This window comes from Ursus maritimus, unplaced genomic scaffold (assembly GCF_017311325.1).
Source record: "Ursus maritimus isolate PB19 unplaced genomic scaffold, ASM1731132v1 scaffold_2, whole genome shotgun sequence".
In the NCBI taxonomy this organism is placed as follows: Eukaryota; Metazoa; Chordata; class Mammalia; order Carnivora; family Ursidae; genus Ursus; species Ursus maritimus.
The window spans coordinates 24,114,466-24,127,830 of NW_024424452.1; the positions used below are offsets into that span (position 1 = coordinate 24,114,466).

Here is a 13,365-nt window from a genome sequence, read left to right on the forward strand (position 1 = left end):
TCTTCCAGTCTATTCAAAACTGTTAACCAGCACTTCTGTATGTCTATGATATTGTGTCAGTCTGTATTTATAGTCATTCATTCTAGAGAAATTTATTGAGCAGCTACTACATGCCAGAAACTGTGTAAGAGGCTAGAAATATATTAGTATTAATAAGCAAACCTGACACACTTCCTGCCCTTCAAGATTTCTAACCTAATGGTAATGATTATAAAATTTATATCACACGCATGGTACCAGGCACTATTCCAGGCATTTTCCCTATATTCATTCATTTAATGCTCACAGAAGCCTGTGATACATGTCATATCATCATCCTTTTCATAGATGAGTAAACTGAGGCACAGAGAGGTTAAGTGAACTGGCCAGGATGGCACAGCTAAAAAATGGCAGAGGCAGGTTTGAATCCTAGTGGTCTGGCTCAGGAATCTGTTCTCTTTGCCGTTGCCTTTCTGGAATGACTTTGGGAGCCCATGAAATGCCCCTCAAATCATCAAAGTGGCAGGTATTATAGTTGTGGTCAGCTCCACTGGTTTTTGTAGCAATGGAACCGTGGGTAGGTAGATTAATCATAGCAACATGCTCCATATACTAGTGAATATTTGAGTTTTTCCTGATACCGTGTTACTGCCTTTCTTTTTTTTTAAGTTGGAGACCCTTGATGCAGACCTAATACTGGAAAGCAGCTGGAGGTACAAAGCAGCCAGCTAATTGCTGCCGTTTATACACAGCCTTAGCTTCAGGGCAACCAGCTGTCCCTAGGAAGTGGCCCCTGAGAAAGGAAGCCTTCAGGCTAGAAAGACAGCATGGATCATTGGCTGAAGAATTATTTGTTTAATTTATCTGTGATATCTATTATGTTCTTAGCTCTTGAGTGTGCTGCCCACAGTCCTGCCTCCTTAGCTCATGCCATTCCTGGATGTTGGAGTGCCCATCTTCCTGGTCTCCTCCTTCATGCCTCTATGCAGCCTTCCCTGGCCCCAGTGGTGGGCCTTGTTGCTGTTCTCTCTCCATGGGCTGGAGAAAATGCCTAGGCCAGGCTCGTTCACATTTGCTGCTTGGTCATGCAACCTCTTTGCCTTTCTGACCCTCTTGCTAGCGAGAAGAAACCTACCTCTCCTCAGCAGCCTCAGCCCTGCAAAAGGCACATAGCACATGCTCAGCACATGCTTTTTTAATGCAAGAAGGCCCAGACAAATGCATGACTTACCCAAGGCCACAGAGCCAGTAGGTAGCAGAACAGAATTCTACTTGTTCGACACAGATTGTAACCTCCGTGTAGACTTCATCCACTTGTGTGTTTCCACATCGCTGCATCACCCATGTCTGGCACAGCACCTAGTTCATGGTGGGTGGCTCAGTGAATGTTTGTTGAATGAATAAGTGAGCACCAACTTCATTTAATTCTTCCTTTGTCCTTGCCTGCATGGAAGAAGACAGGCAACAGAAAATGAAGGCTTTGTGTTGACTGCGTTTTGTATGCACAATTGATAAGCTATTTGCCTGAAGCTAAAAATACCTACCCCTGGCAGCCACTGGGAGGCAGATGGATGGTGCTTAGCACAAGATGTTAATTCAAACAGCGACAACCCGAGCAGAGCCACAATTAGCCTCTGACACCCCAGTGAACTCCAGATGAAGAGTCCGGAAGTCTCTGACTTCCGGTTTGTCCCCTGGCACCCAGTGACCATCACCCTGGGTCCACAAAACAGTACAAACAAATGAGAATCCTGTGTGCAAGGCAGTCACCAGCTGGAAGTCAGGGGATGGGCAGTGTGGGCCGAAACTGAGCACCCAGGACAAATACGAGGGAGAATTAGCCAGTGGGGAGCATCATTCAATATTGGAAGGGGCAATGGAGAGTGCCATCTGATACACACTATTTAAAAAAAAAAAAAAAAAAAAGGAAAGAAGGAGAAAGAACAAACTGGCCTATTTCTACATAATGGTCAATTCACTAGAGCTAATTACAGAAGCATCTGGACAAGCACGTGTGTCAAATGGGCTCTAAAGTCTAATAAATCATTTTCGAATCCTGAGCCCAGCACACACTTGATGTCTGACTGGGCCAGTCTCTTAACCCATTGAGCCTCGGTGTTCTCATCCCCATAATGGGGATATTAATAGTACATATCTCCTAATGTCGTGTGAGGATTCAATTTAATGCAAGTAAAACCTCTAACGAGTGAGCTGCACATGGTAAATGTGCTTGATGAAGGCAACTGTTATTAATAAATGTACTCAGCTCTAATATAACCTATATATTTAATTTTAGACATTATAATATTAAATGATATTTGATGTTATAGATCTGAAATATGCTTCATGGATATGAAAGAAGGGGTTCAGGACCTGACACACAGTAGGCACTCATGTCTGTCAGTGGCTCTGAGAAAATGACAGTGGGACTTCCTCTCTTGTGCCTCTTTGCCTTTGCACATGCAGTTCCCTCTCCCTGGAGAGCCCTTCCTTGTCTTGCATGCTTGTTAAACTACCACTCATCTTCACTAGATGTGAGCTATGATACTATCCTTATTATTACTGCTTTACTGGTAATGGGCTCATTTTGCAGATCTGGAAACTGAGGCCCTGAGAAGGGAAGTGGCTTTTCCATGGGCACACAGGGGTCTATGTCAGATCCCAACTGAAGCCTGAGGCATCTCCTAATAAAATTGGGATGCCTAGCTCACCATTTTCCCCAGTCTTATTGAGATAGTAATTGACCTACATGGCTGTGTAAGTTTAAGGTGTGGAGCATAATGGTTTGGCTTACATATGTTATGAAATCATAGCCACAATAAGCTTACTTAGCATTCATCATCAAACACATATAATAAGAAGATAAAGCAAAAAGAAGGAGGAGGGGGAGGAGGGGGAGGGAGGAGGAGGAGGAGGAGTGATGAGAACTTTTAGGCTGTAGTCTACATTAACAACTTTCACATGTGTATCAGACAGCAGTGTTGGGGATACTTTCATTGATGGAGTATGAATGAGTCAGAGGTCTTTTCTAGAGCCAGTTCTTCCATCCTCCAGAAACACACTGGGAGAATCCCCCACCTAGACTTGTCAGTGCTTCTTCCTCCACATCGGCCTTTGCCTAGGTCAGTTCATCACCTTCGCAGGACTGGTCATCACACTCACACTTACTAACCACGGCCACTTACTGTGTGCTCTGCCTGTGCCAGGCTCGGTGCTAAGAGCTTTATATATGTGACCTCTTCTGATCCCCAAGTTACCCTCCAAACCAGACACTACTCTCACCCTTACTTTACTGAGGAGGAAGCTGAAGCTCCTGGTGTTACTTGCCCAAGAGTGCCAGCTACAAACGAGCAGGTGCGGGTGCTAACCCAGCTCCTCCATACTCCAAAATACATGCCCTATGATTTTAAGGTGGCTGTCCTTTCTGGTAACTCTTGTGCCCTACGTTTGTTAGAGAGACAGTTTAAGCCCTGCCCCTATCTGTCTCTACCCCTGACAAATAATACATTATACGTTAATTTTTTTAAAGCCAAAAAATAAATTTTAAAAAAAGACCTAGAGCTCAGAAAACATAGCTGCATCCATCACTTGGTATGGAACTTGACCCAGGATAGTACCACTGAGTGCTTTCAAAATACTTCTTCAACTTAAAGCTGTGCCATCTTGAGCAGGCGACTAACCATCTCTTCATCAGTTTCCTCGTTTGAAAAATGGAGACCCCAGCCTACATTCTCCTTGCACTGTTATCCCCCTATAGTTTTCTTTAAATCAACTCATTTTTTAATAAACTGAACTTATTTTATAAGCAGGTTTTTATCACTACCCTAGATAACATTCCTCTAATATCATTTAAACTAAACATAACTTTATGTAAAACTATTTATCAGTGAATCACAAAAAACCACCTCCTCTCTACAGAGCCACCAGGCTTACACTGGTGCTCAATGCATGGCAATCATAAGAAAATGAACTTTTGCACTGAGAAGTATGGTTTGGAAACTTTTGAGTCTATTGGCCAACGTGAGACCTAGCAGTTGTCACAGTTACCCAAAGACACTGCTCCTGTTCAAAAAGGCAAAAGCAATTTTTTAGTCAAGAGAAGGCCAACTGATTGGCCCAGATGAATGTGATGACCAGCCAGATACTAACTCACTTTTCCCCACTGCCTTGAGTCAGACCGCCCTGACAACCATCTTAGCTCTTGCTGACTATTCATCTGCAATGGGCAGCCTTACTACGCCTCAACTTGTTCTGGTCTACAATGGAAACCACTGCTTTGTTAGGTTCTGGGAAAAGCCAGTAATGCAACACAGTCTCCACGCACTGCCCAGCTGATCTAAACAAGGGCAGTGTCGACTTTTTGCCAGGGAGGCTTAAACGTTGCTTCTAGAAATCTGTCCTTGAGGTACCTCCCAGGAACTACTAAAATAACACCACTGGAATTGTTTACCATGTTAGGGGTCCTTGCACTTCTGTAGGACATGAGGGCTGACTCTCCTAGCTCAGAAGACAGGCAACTGTAAGGAGGAGAGATGCATTTAAGTTACTGGGAGTGGTGGCTGAAAGGGGTGAAATTCACAAGAACATAGTTTAGGATGCAGAGAAGATTTGCAGAAGGGAACCTCAGGAATTTAATCAGCCCAGATAAGAAATTCTCTATCCTTTTCTGAAGACCCTCATAAACCGATCAACTGTGGTGTCAATGGCCTGTTCCTGTTCACATAACTGCCATTACAAGCAAAAAGCTCTTCTTGGTATGTAACCTAAATTCTTTTGTAACTTCAACTTGAGCTCTTTTCCTTTTTGCAAATTTTCTTAGCTGCCTTTAGGAAGAAGAAGGGGAAGAGGGAGAGAGGGAGGAAGAGGGGAAAAAATGTGTTATCCTTTAAACCAGCATTTCTACTTTGGGAATTTATTCTACAGGAATATAAAAAGATGCTTAATGAAGTTCTGTAGTGGCTAAAAAACAAGATAAAATAAATAATGTCCAGCCATAGGTGAATATTTCATGAATATTATTGACATAGGAGAAAAAAAATCCATGATTTATTTCTAAGTGAAAAAAATCAACTTGCAGAACAGTTTTATTGTATGATCTCACTGTGTAGCAGTAATTGTTAATTATATTTATAATTTATAATAACTGCAGTCATTTTGGGGGTTCCATTGAGCTGGACATCAAACATGGCTCACTCACATGATGTTGGATTAGGCTATGAGATCACCTAGGGCTTTCAACCAGGATCCTGCACATGGCCTTTCCGTGTGACTTGGGCTTCTCATAGCTGGGTTCCAAGATGGAACACCCCAAGAGCATGTATTCATAAGGCCCACTTATGACCTGTCATATAGGGTCACCTGCCATAGTCTATCGGTCAAAAGTAAATCACAGGACCAGCTCCAATTCAAGGGGAGATGACTACCCAAATGCATGAATACTCAGAGGTGTGGTTCATTAAGGGCCATCCATGAGACTGAATACCATAATTTCTTTGGAAAATGGGATTTGGGCACACTTTTACTTTCTGATGTCTAATGTAGTAGTTAAATATATAAGCCAAGGAGGCAAAAAGCCTGCTTTAATGTCCTGGCTCACCACTTGTTCGCTGTGTGACCTCTAACAAGTTACTTAACCTCTCTGAGCCTTGATGTTCTCATATCATAGTTCCAACATCATAGGTGGTTGTGAAGATTAAATGAGGTATTGTGTATAAGATACTTAGAAGTAAATGCTCAATAAAAGTGAGTTAATAATAATATAATTACATGCTGATATAATGTTTAATTTTTTTACAAGTGCTTTACTTTTGTAATTTAAAAAACTAAATTTTTTAAAGATTTTATTTATTTGAGACAGACACACATAGCAAGAGAAAGAGCATGAGCTGGGGAGGCGGAGGACAAAGGGAGAGGAAGAAGCAGGCTCCCCACTAAGCAGGGAGCCAAACAGGAGGCTCGATCCCAGGACCACGGGATCATGACCTGAGCCAAAGGCAGATGCTTAACCGACTGAGCCACCCAGGCACCCCCAAAAAACTATTTTCAAAGACAAAAAAAAAAAAAAGGAACTAAAGCAAAACTAAGAGAGATAAATTCAGAACTCTCACTCAGTGCTCTGTTCCAGCTACTTCTTCCAAGGAACTTGCAGGGACCTTGTAGTCCTCACAGACATAGAAAATAACTCTGGAAAACCTTGAACCTTTCCCTCTGTACCAGTAGATGGTTTGGTGGTGGGGTCTGACAGCCAAACCTGTGTTGTTCTTTCAGCCACTCCCCAAATCCTCTCAAGTTTGAGCATATAAGCTGCAAATTACAGAAAGTGAATTCCCCCAAGAATATAACCAAGAAGCTTTGCAATCACAGAACATGGGCTTTCTATTACCCAGGAGCTTAAACCTGTCCAGTGACACCACTGACCGAAAGGATTTGCTTTTTAGAAGCACTGACAGTTTGATTGTGAAGTTCACTGGGGCTTGCTTGAGTTTCCACAAAAACAGAGTCTTGGGCCGGTTAGTTTGAGAGAAAAGCTGAGATACAGAATTTCAGGTGATGACGACTTCGGTTTCTTTGTTTTTTCACCCATTATAGATACACTCAGACCCTGTCAACACCACTCCTTTTCTTTGGGAGAAAACGTGCCCAGGTGGAAATGAAGGGATTTTTTGACGTAGGTAATTATAGTAAATGTCAAACCTTAAGAGCTGAAAACTTTACCTTCTCATTTCTTTTTCAGAAAATCAATACACAGGCATCGTTCCATTCCCCTCTAGGTCTGTGTGGCTCACACACATGTTCTCTCATCCCAAGGATCTCCTATGTGTGCCTGATGTTGCCTTGGGGGCAAATCTAGATGTACAAAAGAAATGGGTTAGTTTAGTGTCTGCAGGTTAGTTTCTCAACAGAGGAAATTACTAGAAACTTAAGAAAATGTCAAATATGAATACCTAGCAGTATCGTTTAGAGATGATGACTTGCCCAACTTACAGCATTAATTAGATGGAGCTGAAATATTTTTAAAGAGTTTGGATATGGAGAATTTTTAGCACCACACTTCAAATAGCATTCAACTGGGAAGTAAGAGACAGTGGTGAAGAGTCACTCCCTGCAGAATGTAGCCAGCATTTATCCATTCCTGCCACCTTATAGGCTGGCAGGTGCAGCAGGAACATGAGAGAGAAATGACAGTACTTTTCTAAGTCAGAGGTAACCCAGGAAACAGGAATCACTTTCCTCCAGCTGAGAAGCCTTTCCTATGACCAAAAATAAACAACACAGAACTTGATATGCCATAACATCGGACAGAACTAGAGTCACCTTCTGGCTCCCCAGCTTACTCGGTATGTGGCTTTGGGCAAATTACCTCAAAATCTAATCCTCAGTTTCCTCATCTATAAAATGGGGATCCTAACAGTATTGATAAGAAGCCTTTTTTCTGTTCCATTAATACCATGCTTATTCCCACCTCTGGGCCTTTGCACTTGCCATTCCCACTGCCTAGAATTCTTTTCCCACAGATCTTTTCGTGGCAGTTCCCTTCTCCTCATCCTTAATTGAACTCAAATGTCATTTTACAATCTAAAAAATAATCTCCCATAGATTTGTCTCATCCCTGGGTTTTAGTCTAGATAGTATCACTGTCTGAAATCCTCTTGTACATTTTTATACCTGATTATTGTCTGTCTCCCCCACCACACAATAAGCTCCATGATAAAAGGGAACTTGTACATTTTGTTAATCCTTGCATCTCCAACACATCATACAGTGCCTGGAACACAGCAAGTGTTCTGTTAACATTTGCTGAATGAGTGGACTCTCAGTCAATAGCTAACATTCACTGAGAACTTATCACATGCCAGGCACTGTTCTAACTACTTTATAAAAATTATCTCCCTTGATTCCCAAAACAACCGTCTGAGGCAGATATTCTTACTAATCCATTTTATAAAGAAGGAAACTGAAGTGCAGAGAGATCAAATAAATCTATCCAAAGCCAAAAAGCCAAGAAGTAGCAGACCCAGGACGAAATCCCAGCAGCCCAGCCCCAGGCTCCACACACTTAATCCTGAGTCCTGATGCTTTTGGTTTCGATGTATAAGCATCAGACCTGATTTCACAACTTGTGTTTATAAAGCTCTGACTGTATATGATTAGATCAAAGTATCCAGACTTTTGACCCACACCCTCTTCCAAATCCTTTGCCCTCCATTCTATATCTGTTCACCAGCCCCTCTTGCATCACTATGTATGTTCTCATTTATCTCTTTAATACTTAGCTACTTGTTTGTTTTTCCATACTTTGAGTGGAGATTCTAAATGTGTGTAATACCAATTTGTTTCTACCATGGGCCCAGGCACACAGAAGGCAGATGCTAAATACTTTCTGAAAAGATTTCTAAGTGAATAAAACATTTTGGAATACTTTTCAACAGAACATAGCAAGACTGTTTAATAAAAGAGAGCTGTAAATGCAAAGTACAGACAGAGCAAGTAGAAAATCAAGATAAGCATTCCCTATAAACTCAACTCTTCATGCTTTCCTCACCTCAGGGCCTTTGCATATGCTGTTTCCCTTGCATGAAACACACTTTCTATTCCCATCCTTTTTACCTATTTACTTTCTACCGGTTCTCCAAATTTCACCTTGAACATCATTTCCTCAGCAAAGCTTTTATTGACCACTAACAGCACTTACAGCTCTCAATTATACATTTTCTGCTGTGGCTCTTCAGTTGACATTTTTCTTGACTAAAAGATTCTAAGCTCCATGAAGCAAAACCATCCATGTCTATTTTATTCAACATCCCCTCCCAGGGCATAGCTCATAGTCAATGCACAAAAACATGGCTCAATGCATAGAATAAACTTTTGAAATTTCAGGTTTACAAATACAAAAAATTATGCTTTAATGGAACATCTTTTCTTAAGAGTGACTTAAAGTAGAATTTACTATTTTTCTCTTTTGCATACAGTGTAATATACCTGCATGGTACCCCCACCCCTACTTGAGTTATCAATATTGCAAGTGGTTTAGAGCATTGGGTGTTGGTTCTGGGTTTGCATCCTGGCTAATTAATATAATCAGTACCTTAAATCTTCACCACTTCAAAATGTTATTTCAAAGTACCTTCAACAAGAGAAGAATAGCACAGATGTAAAACAAAAACAAACAAAAAACTGACAGTATCAAATACTGAGAGGATATGGAGTAACAGGAAATCTCATACTCTGCTGTTGGGAGTGTAAATTAGTAAAACCACTTCACAGAGCAATAGAGCTGAATCTAGTAAAGATAAAGATGCACATACTCTACAACATAATAAATATACTTCTGCATACATACTACCCAAGAGAAACTCTCACATATGAACACTTCTCATGGACAGTCCTATCAAGTTGTTAACTACAGCAGTTTTCAATAGCAAAACCTTTGAACCAATTTAAATGTACATTGTTTATATATATACATACGCACACACTCACGTATGTCTACCCAATATGTGTATACATACATAGACATGCATGTGTGTACGTGTGTCTATATAATAAGCATGTATTATAGAAATATAAATATGTATGTATGTACAGATATGTCTCTATGTATGTATATATGAATAAATTACAGTACGTTTATACAATGGGATGCTATATAGTCGTTAAAATGAGTGAATGAGAGCTACCTGTATCAACCAAATAGGTCTCAAAAACATAATGTTGAGGGCGCCTGGGTGGTTCAGTTGGTTGGGCAACTGCCTTCAGCTCAGGTCATGATCCTGGAGTACTGGGATTGAGTCCTGCATCAGACTTCCTGCTCAGCAGGAAGTCTGCTTCTCCCTGTGACCCTCTTCCTCTCATTCTCTCTCTCTCTCAAATAAATAAAATCTTTAAAAAAAAATGTTGAGTGGAAAAGGCAGCATTAGAATGGACAGTTCACTATAAAGTAAGGGGATGCAAATGGGGCCCTGAAGACTACAGTACAGTGGTTGCCTCTAGAGAAAGAAGGAGGGAGGAGAAAGAATGGGCCTTGGGCAATTTCAAAGAGGACTTCAGTTATATCTAGTGTGTCAGTTTTCTTTAAAAAAAAAAAAGAGAGATTAAATGTTCCTCATCACATTTTTTAAATTTTACAACAAAGGACACAATTAAGAGAGTGAAAAGACGGGGCACCTGGATGGCTTGGTTGGTTAAGCAAATGACTCTTGATTTTTGCTCAGGTCATGATCTCAGGGTCATAAGATCAAGTCCGGCATTGGGCTCTGCGCTGGAGCCTGCTTAAGATTCTCTGTCTCCCCCTTCTTCTGCCCTCCCCTCACCCCCACCCCGCCACCCACTCATGCACGCTCTCTCTCAAAAACTTAAATTATATTAAAAAATAAAATAAATGAAGCAAATATGGCAAAATGATAAATTTTGTTTAATCTGAGTGATGAGTGTACCAGGATGTGTATATTACAAGACAATTTTATAAATGAACTATTGTATAATATTTTAAAAGGTGAGACTGAGAAAGGGAGATCCAGATGACAGCTCTGCCACTGGACTTCAGAAAAGGGACATAAATTCTCTGAGAATTTTGCAAAATAGGATTAACAGTGTTGACTGTGAAAATTAATGAGATTAAATATGCAGAATGACTTCTAGATATTACCCATCGGAGTATCATTTTAGAATGAGTCCCTAACAACTTTCCACATGTGTCTTATTCAGAGAGACATTTGTTTTTAAAATTGATCAGAAAGTATATGCACGNNNTTTCAGGAATGCCTGGCTGGCTCAGTCTGAAGAGCATGTGACTCTTGAATTCAGAGTCACAAGTTCAAGCCTCACACTGGGTATACAGAGGACTTAAATAAAAGCTTTAAAAAAAAAAAAGAAAAATTATATGCATACATTGTCAAAACAAATTGGACACCAAAAAAATAATAATTGCTACCGTTTGTTCAAAAACTATATACATGCATTATATAGACAGATATAAGGACAAATTATTTATTACTATGATGGTCCTGAGAGAGAGGTACTTGGGTGGTTGGAGAACAAGGGAAATTTACTTCTATTATTTTTAATAATGTACCATATTTGGACTACAGCTCTTCCTCAATTTATGATGGGATTACATCCTGATAAACCCATCATAAGCTGAAAATTCATTTAATACACCTAGCCTACCAAACATCATAATTTAGCCTAGCTTACCTGAAACATGTTCAGAACACTTACATTAGCCTACAGCTAGGAAAAATCATTTAACATAAAACCTGTTTTATAATAAAGTGTTGAGTATCTCATGTAATTTATTGAATCCTGTACTGAAAGTGAGAAACAGAATGGTCGTACAGGTACAGATGGTTCTAAGTGTGTCAGTTTTAAGGGCTCGTGATCACGTGATTGACTGGGCGCTCTGGCTTGCTGCTGTTGCCCAGCATAACAAGAGAGTATCATAACACATATCGCCAGCCTGGGAAAAGATCCAAATTCAAAATCCCAAGTACAGTTTCTACTGAATGCCTATAGCTTTTGCACCATAGTAAAGTCGGAAAATCATAAGTCAAATCATCATAAATTGGGGACCATCTGCACCTACTCTAAAAATAAATAGAATTTATCTTTAAACTAATCTGAAGTTCGTGATCTTCTCCGCACCTTCAATACTAAGTCTATGTAAAAAGGAAAGGTCCTAAAATCCAGGTTGCAAAAAGGTTAAGAGGTCAGTCTCCCACCTGAACACATGAAGCAGGGAAAGCCGTCCCACCCCCTATTTTCCTGCATGCACCTGGACAAAAGAAAAATCATGGGATTTGGGGTTAGGGGATCGAGGTTTGGTTCCTGTCACCAGCACTTACTAAGTGTATGACTCTAAGTGAGCTCCTTAAGCCCTCTGAGCCCCAGTTTCATTTCTGAAGTAAGGACAATGGCAGCACCACCTCCAATGATTGTGTGAGGAATAAATAAACTACAATATGAGTACAGAACTTTGTCAAAATAGTATCCAGATGTCTGTATGAGATATAATTTGTAGTACAGAGATTGTCCATCAAAAGCATTGGTTCAGTCCCTTTGGCTTCCATGGGAGTGCCCACAAAAGTATGCCTATGGCCCCACAGTAGCCAACAAAGTCATCTCACTTCAGAGATAAACCAGATTCTCTTCTCTCCACAGCAAATATCCTGACAGTGATCATCCTCTCTCAGCTGGTAGCTAGAAGGCAGAAGTCCTCCTACAACTATCTCTTGGCACTTGCTGCTGCTGACATTTTGGTCCTCTTTTTCATTGTGTTTGTGGACTTCCTGTTGGAAGATTTCATCTTGAACATGCAGTTGCCTCAGGTGGCCAATAAGATCATAGAAGTGCTAGAATTCTCATCCATCCATACCTCCATTTGGATTACTGTTCCATTAACCATTGACCGGTATATCGCCGTCTGCCACCCGCTCAAGTACCACACGGTCTCCTACCCAGCCCGCACCAGGAAAGTCATCATAAGTGTTTACATCACCTGCTTCCTGACCAGCATCCCCTACTACTGGTGGCCCAACATCTGGACTGAAGACTATATCAGCACCTCCGTGCATCACGTCCTTATCTGGATTCACTGTTTCACTGTGTACTTGGTGCCCTGCTCTATCTTCTTCATCTTGAACTCAATCATTGTGTACAAGCTCAGAAGGAAAAGCAATTTTCGCCTGCGTGGCTACTCCACAGGGAAAACCACTGCTATCTTGTTCACCATTACCTCCATCTTTGCCACACTCTGGGCCCCCCGCATCGTCATGATTCTGTACCACCTTTATGGGGCGCCCATCCAAAACCGCTGGCTGGTGCACATCATGTCCGACATTGCCAACATGCTGGCCCTTCTGAACACAGCCATCAACTTCTTCCTCTACTGCTTTATCAGCAAGAGGTTCCGCACAATGGCAGCTGCCACGCTCAAGGCCTTCTTCAAGTGCCAGAAGCAACCTGTACAGTTTTACACCAACCATAACTTTTCCATAACAAGTAGCCCCTGGATCTCACCGGCCAACTCACACTGTATCAAGATGTTGGTGTACCAATATGACAAAAATGGAAAACCTATAAAAGTATCCCCATGACCCTATAAGCTTGGCACTTAGTGCCTCTGTCTAATCTATTTCCAGATGGAAGGGTAGCTCACTTAAGAGTGCCAACCTGATTTCCTGTCTCCATGGACTAAGCAACTCTCAGACTGGTAGATGAGAAAAGATGGAAGAGAAGAAAGAAAAGCATCAATCTTGTTTTCATTTATGCATTTATTTTCACAATGTCACTTGACAGCAAAAGTTCCTACCAGTTTGAAGATACCTTTGGAGGTTGTGTCATCATCCTGTGGCCAGTGAGGACACACAGTAAAGAAATAGTCTATGACTT

General features: G+C 41.1%; 1 protein-coding gene and 1 long non-coding RNA gene across 2 annotated transcripts in view; one reads left to right on the forward strand and one right to left on the reverse strand.

Annotated features, from left to right (window-relative positions):
- Positions 1–6,790, reverse strand: part of LOC121103777 — a 93,050-nt gene extending 86,260 nt beyond the window's left edge. Inside the window, exons 1-2 of the long non-coding RNA XR_005836043.1 lie at positions 6,694–6,790; positions 1,211–1,422 (exon numbers count right to left, since the gene is read on the reverse strand). This is a non-coding gene — a long non-coding RNA (uncharacterized LOC121103777). The remainder of the gene's footprint in view (positions 1–1,210; positions 1,423–6,693) is intronic.
- The window catches only part of GPR139 (G protein-coupled receptor 139), a 36,053-nt gene extending 22,917 nt beyond the window's left edge, over positions 1–13,136 (forward strand). Inside the window, exon 2 of the mRNA XM_008696963.1 lies at positions 12,136–13,136. Within this exon, the coding sequence (XP_008695185.1) occupies positions 12,136–13,070 (935 nt within the window). The 3' untranslated portion in view covers positions 13,071–13,136. The remainder of the gene's footprint in view (positions 1–12,135) is intronic.
- Positions 13,137–13,365: the final 229 nt, after the last annotated feature.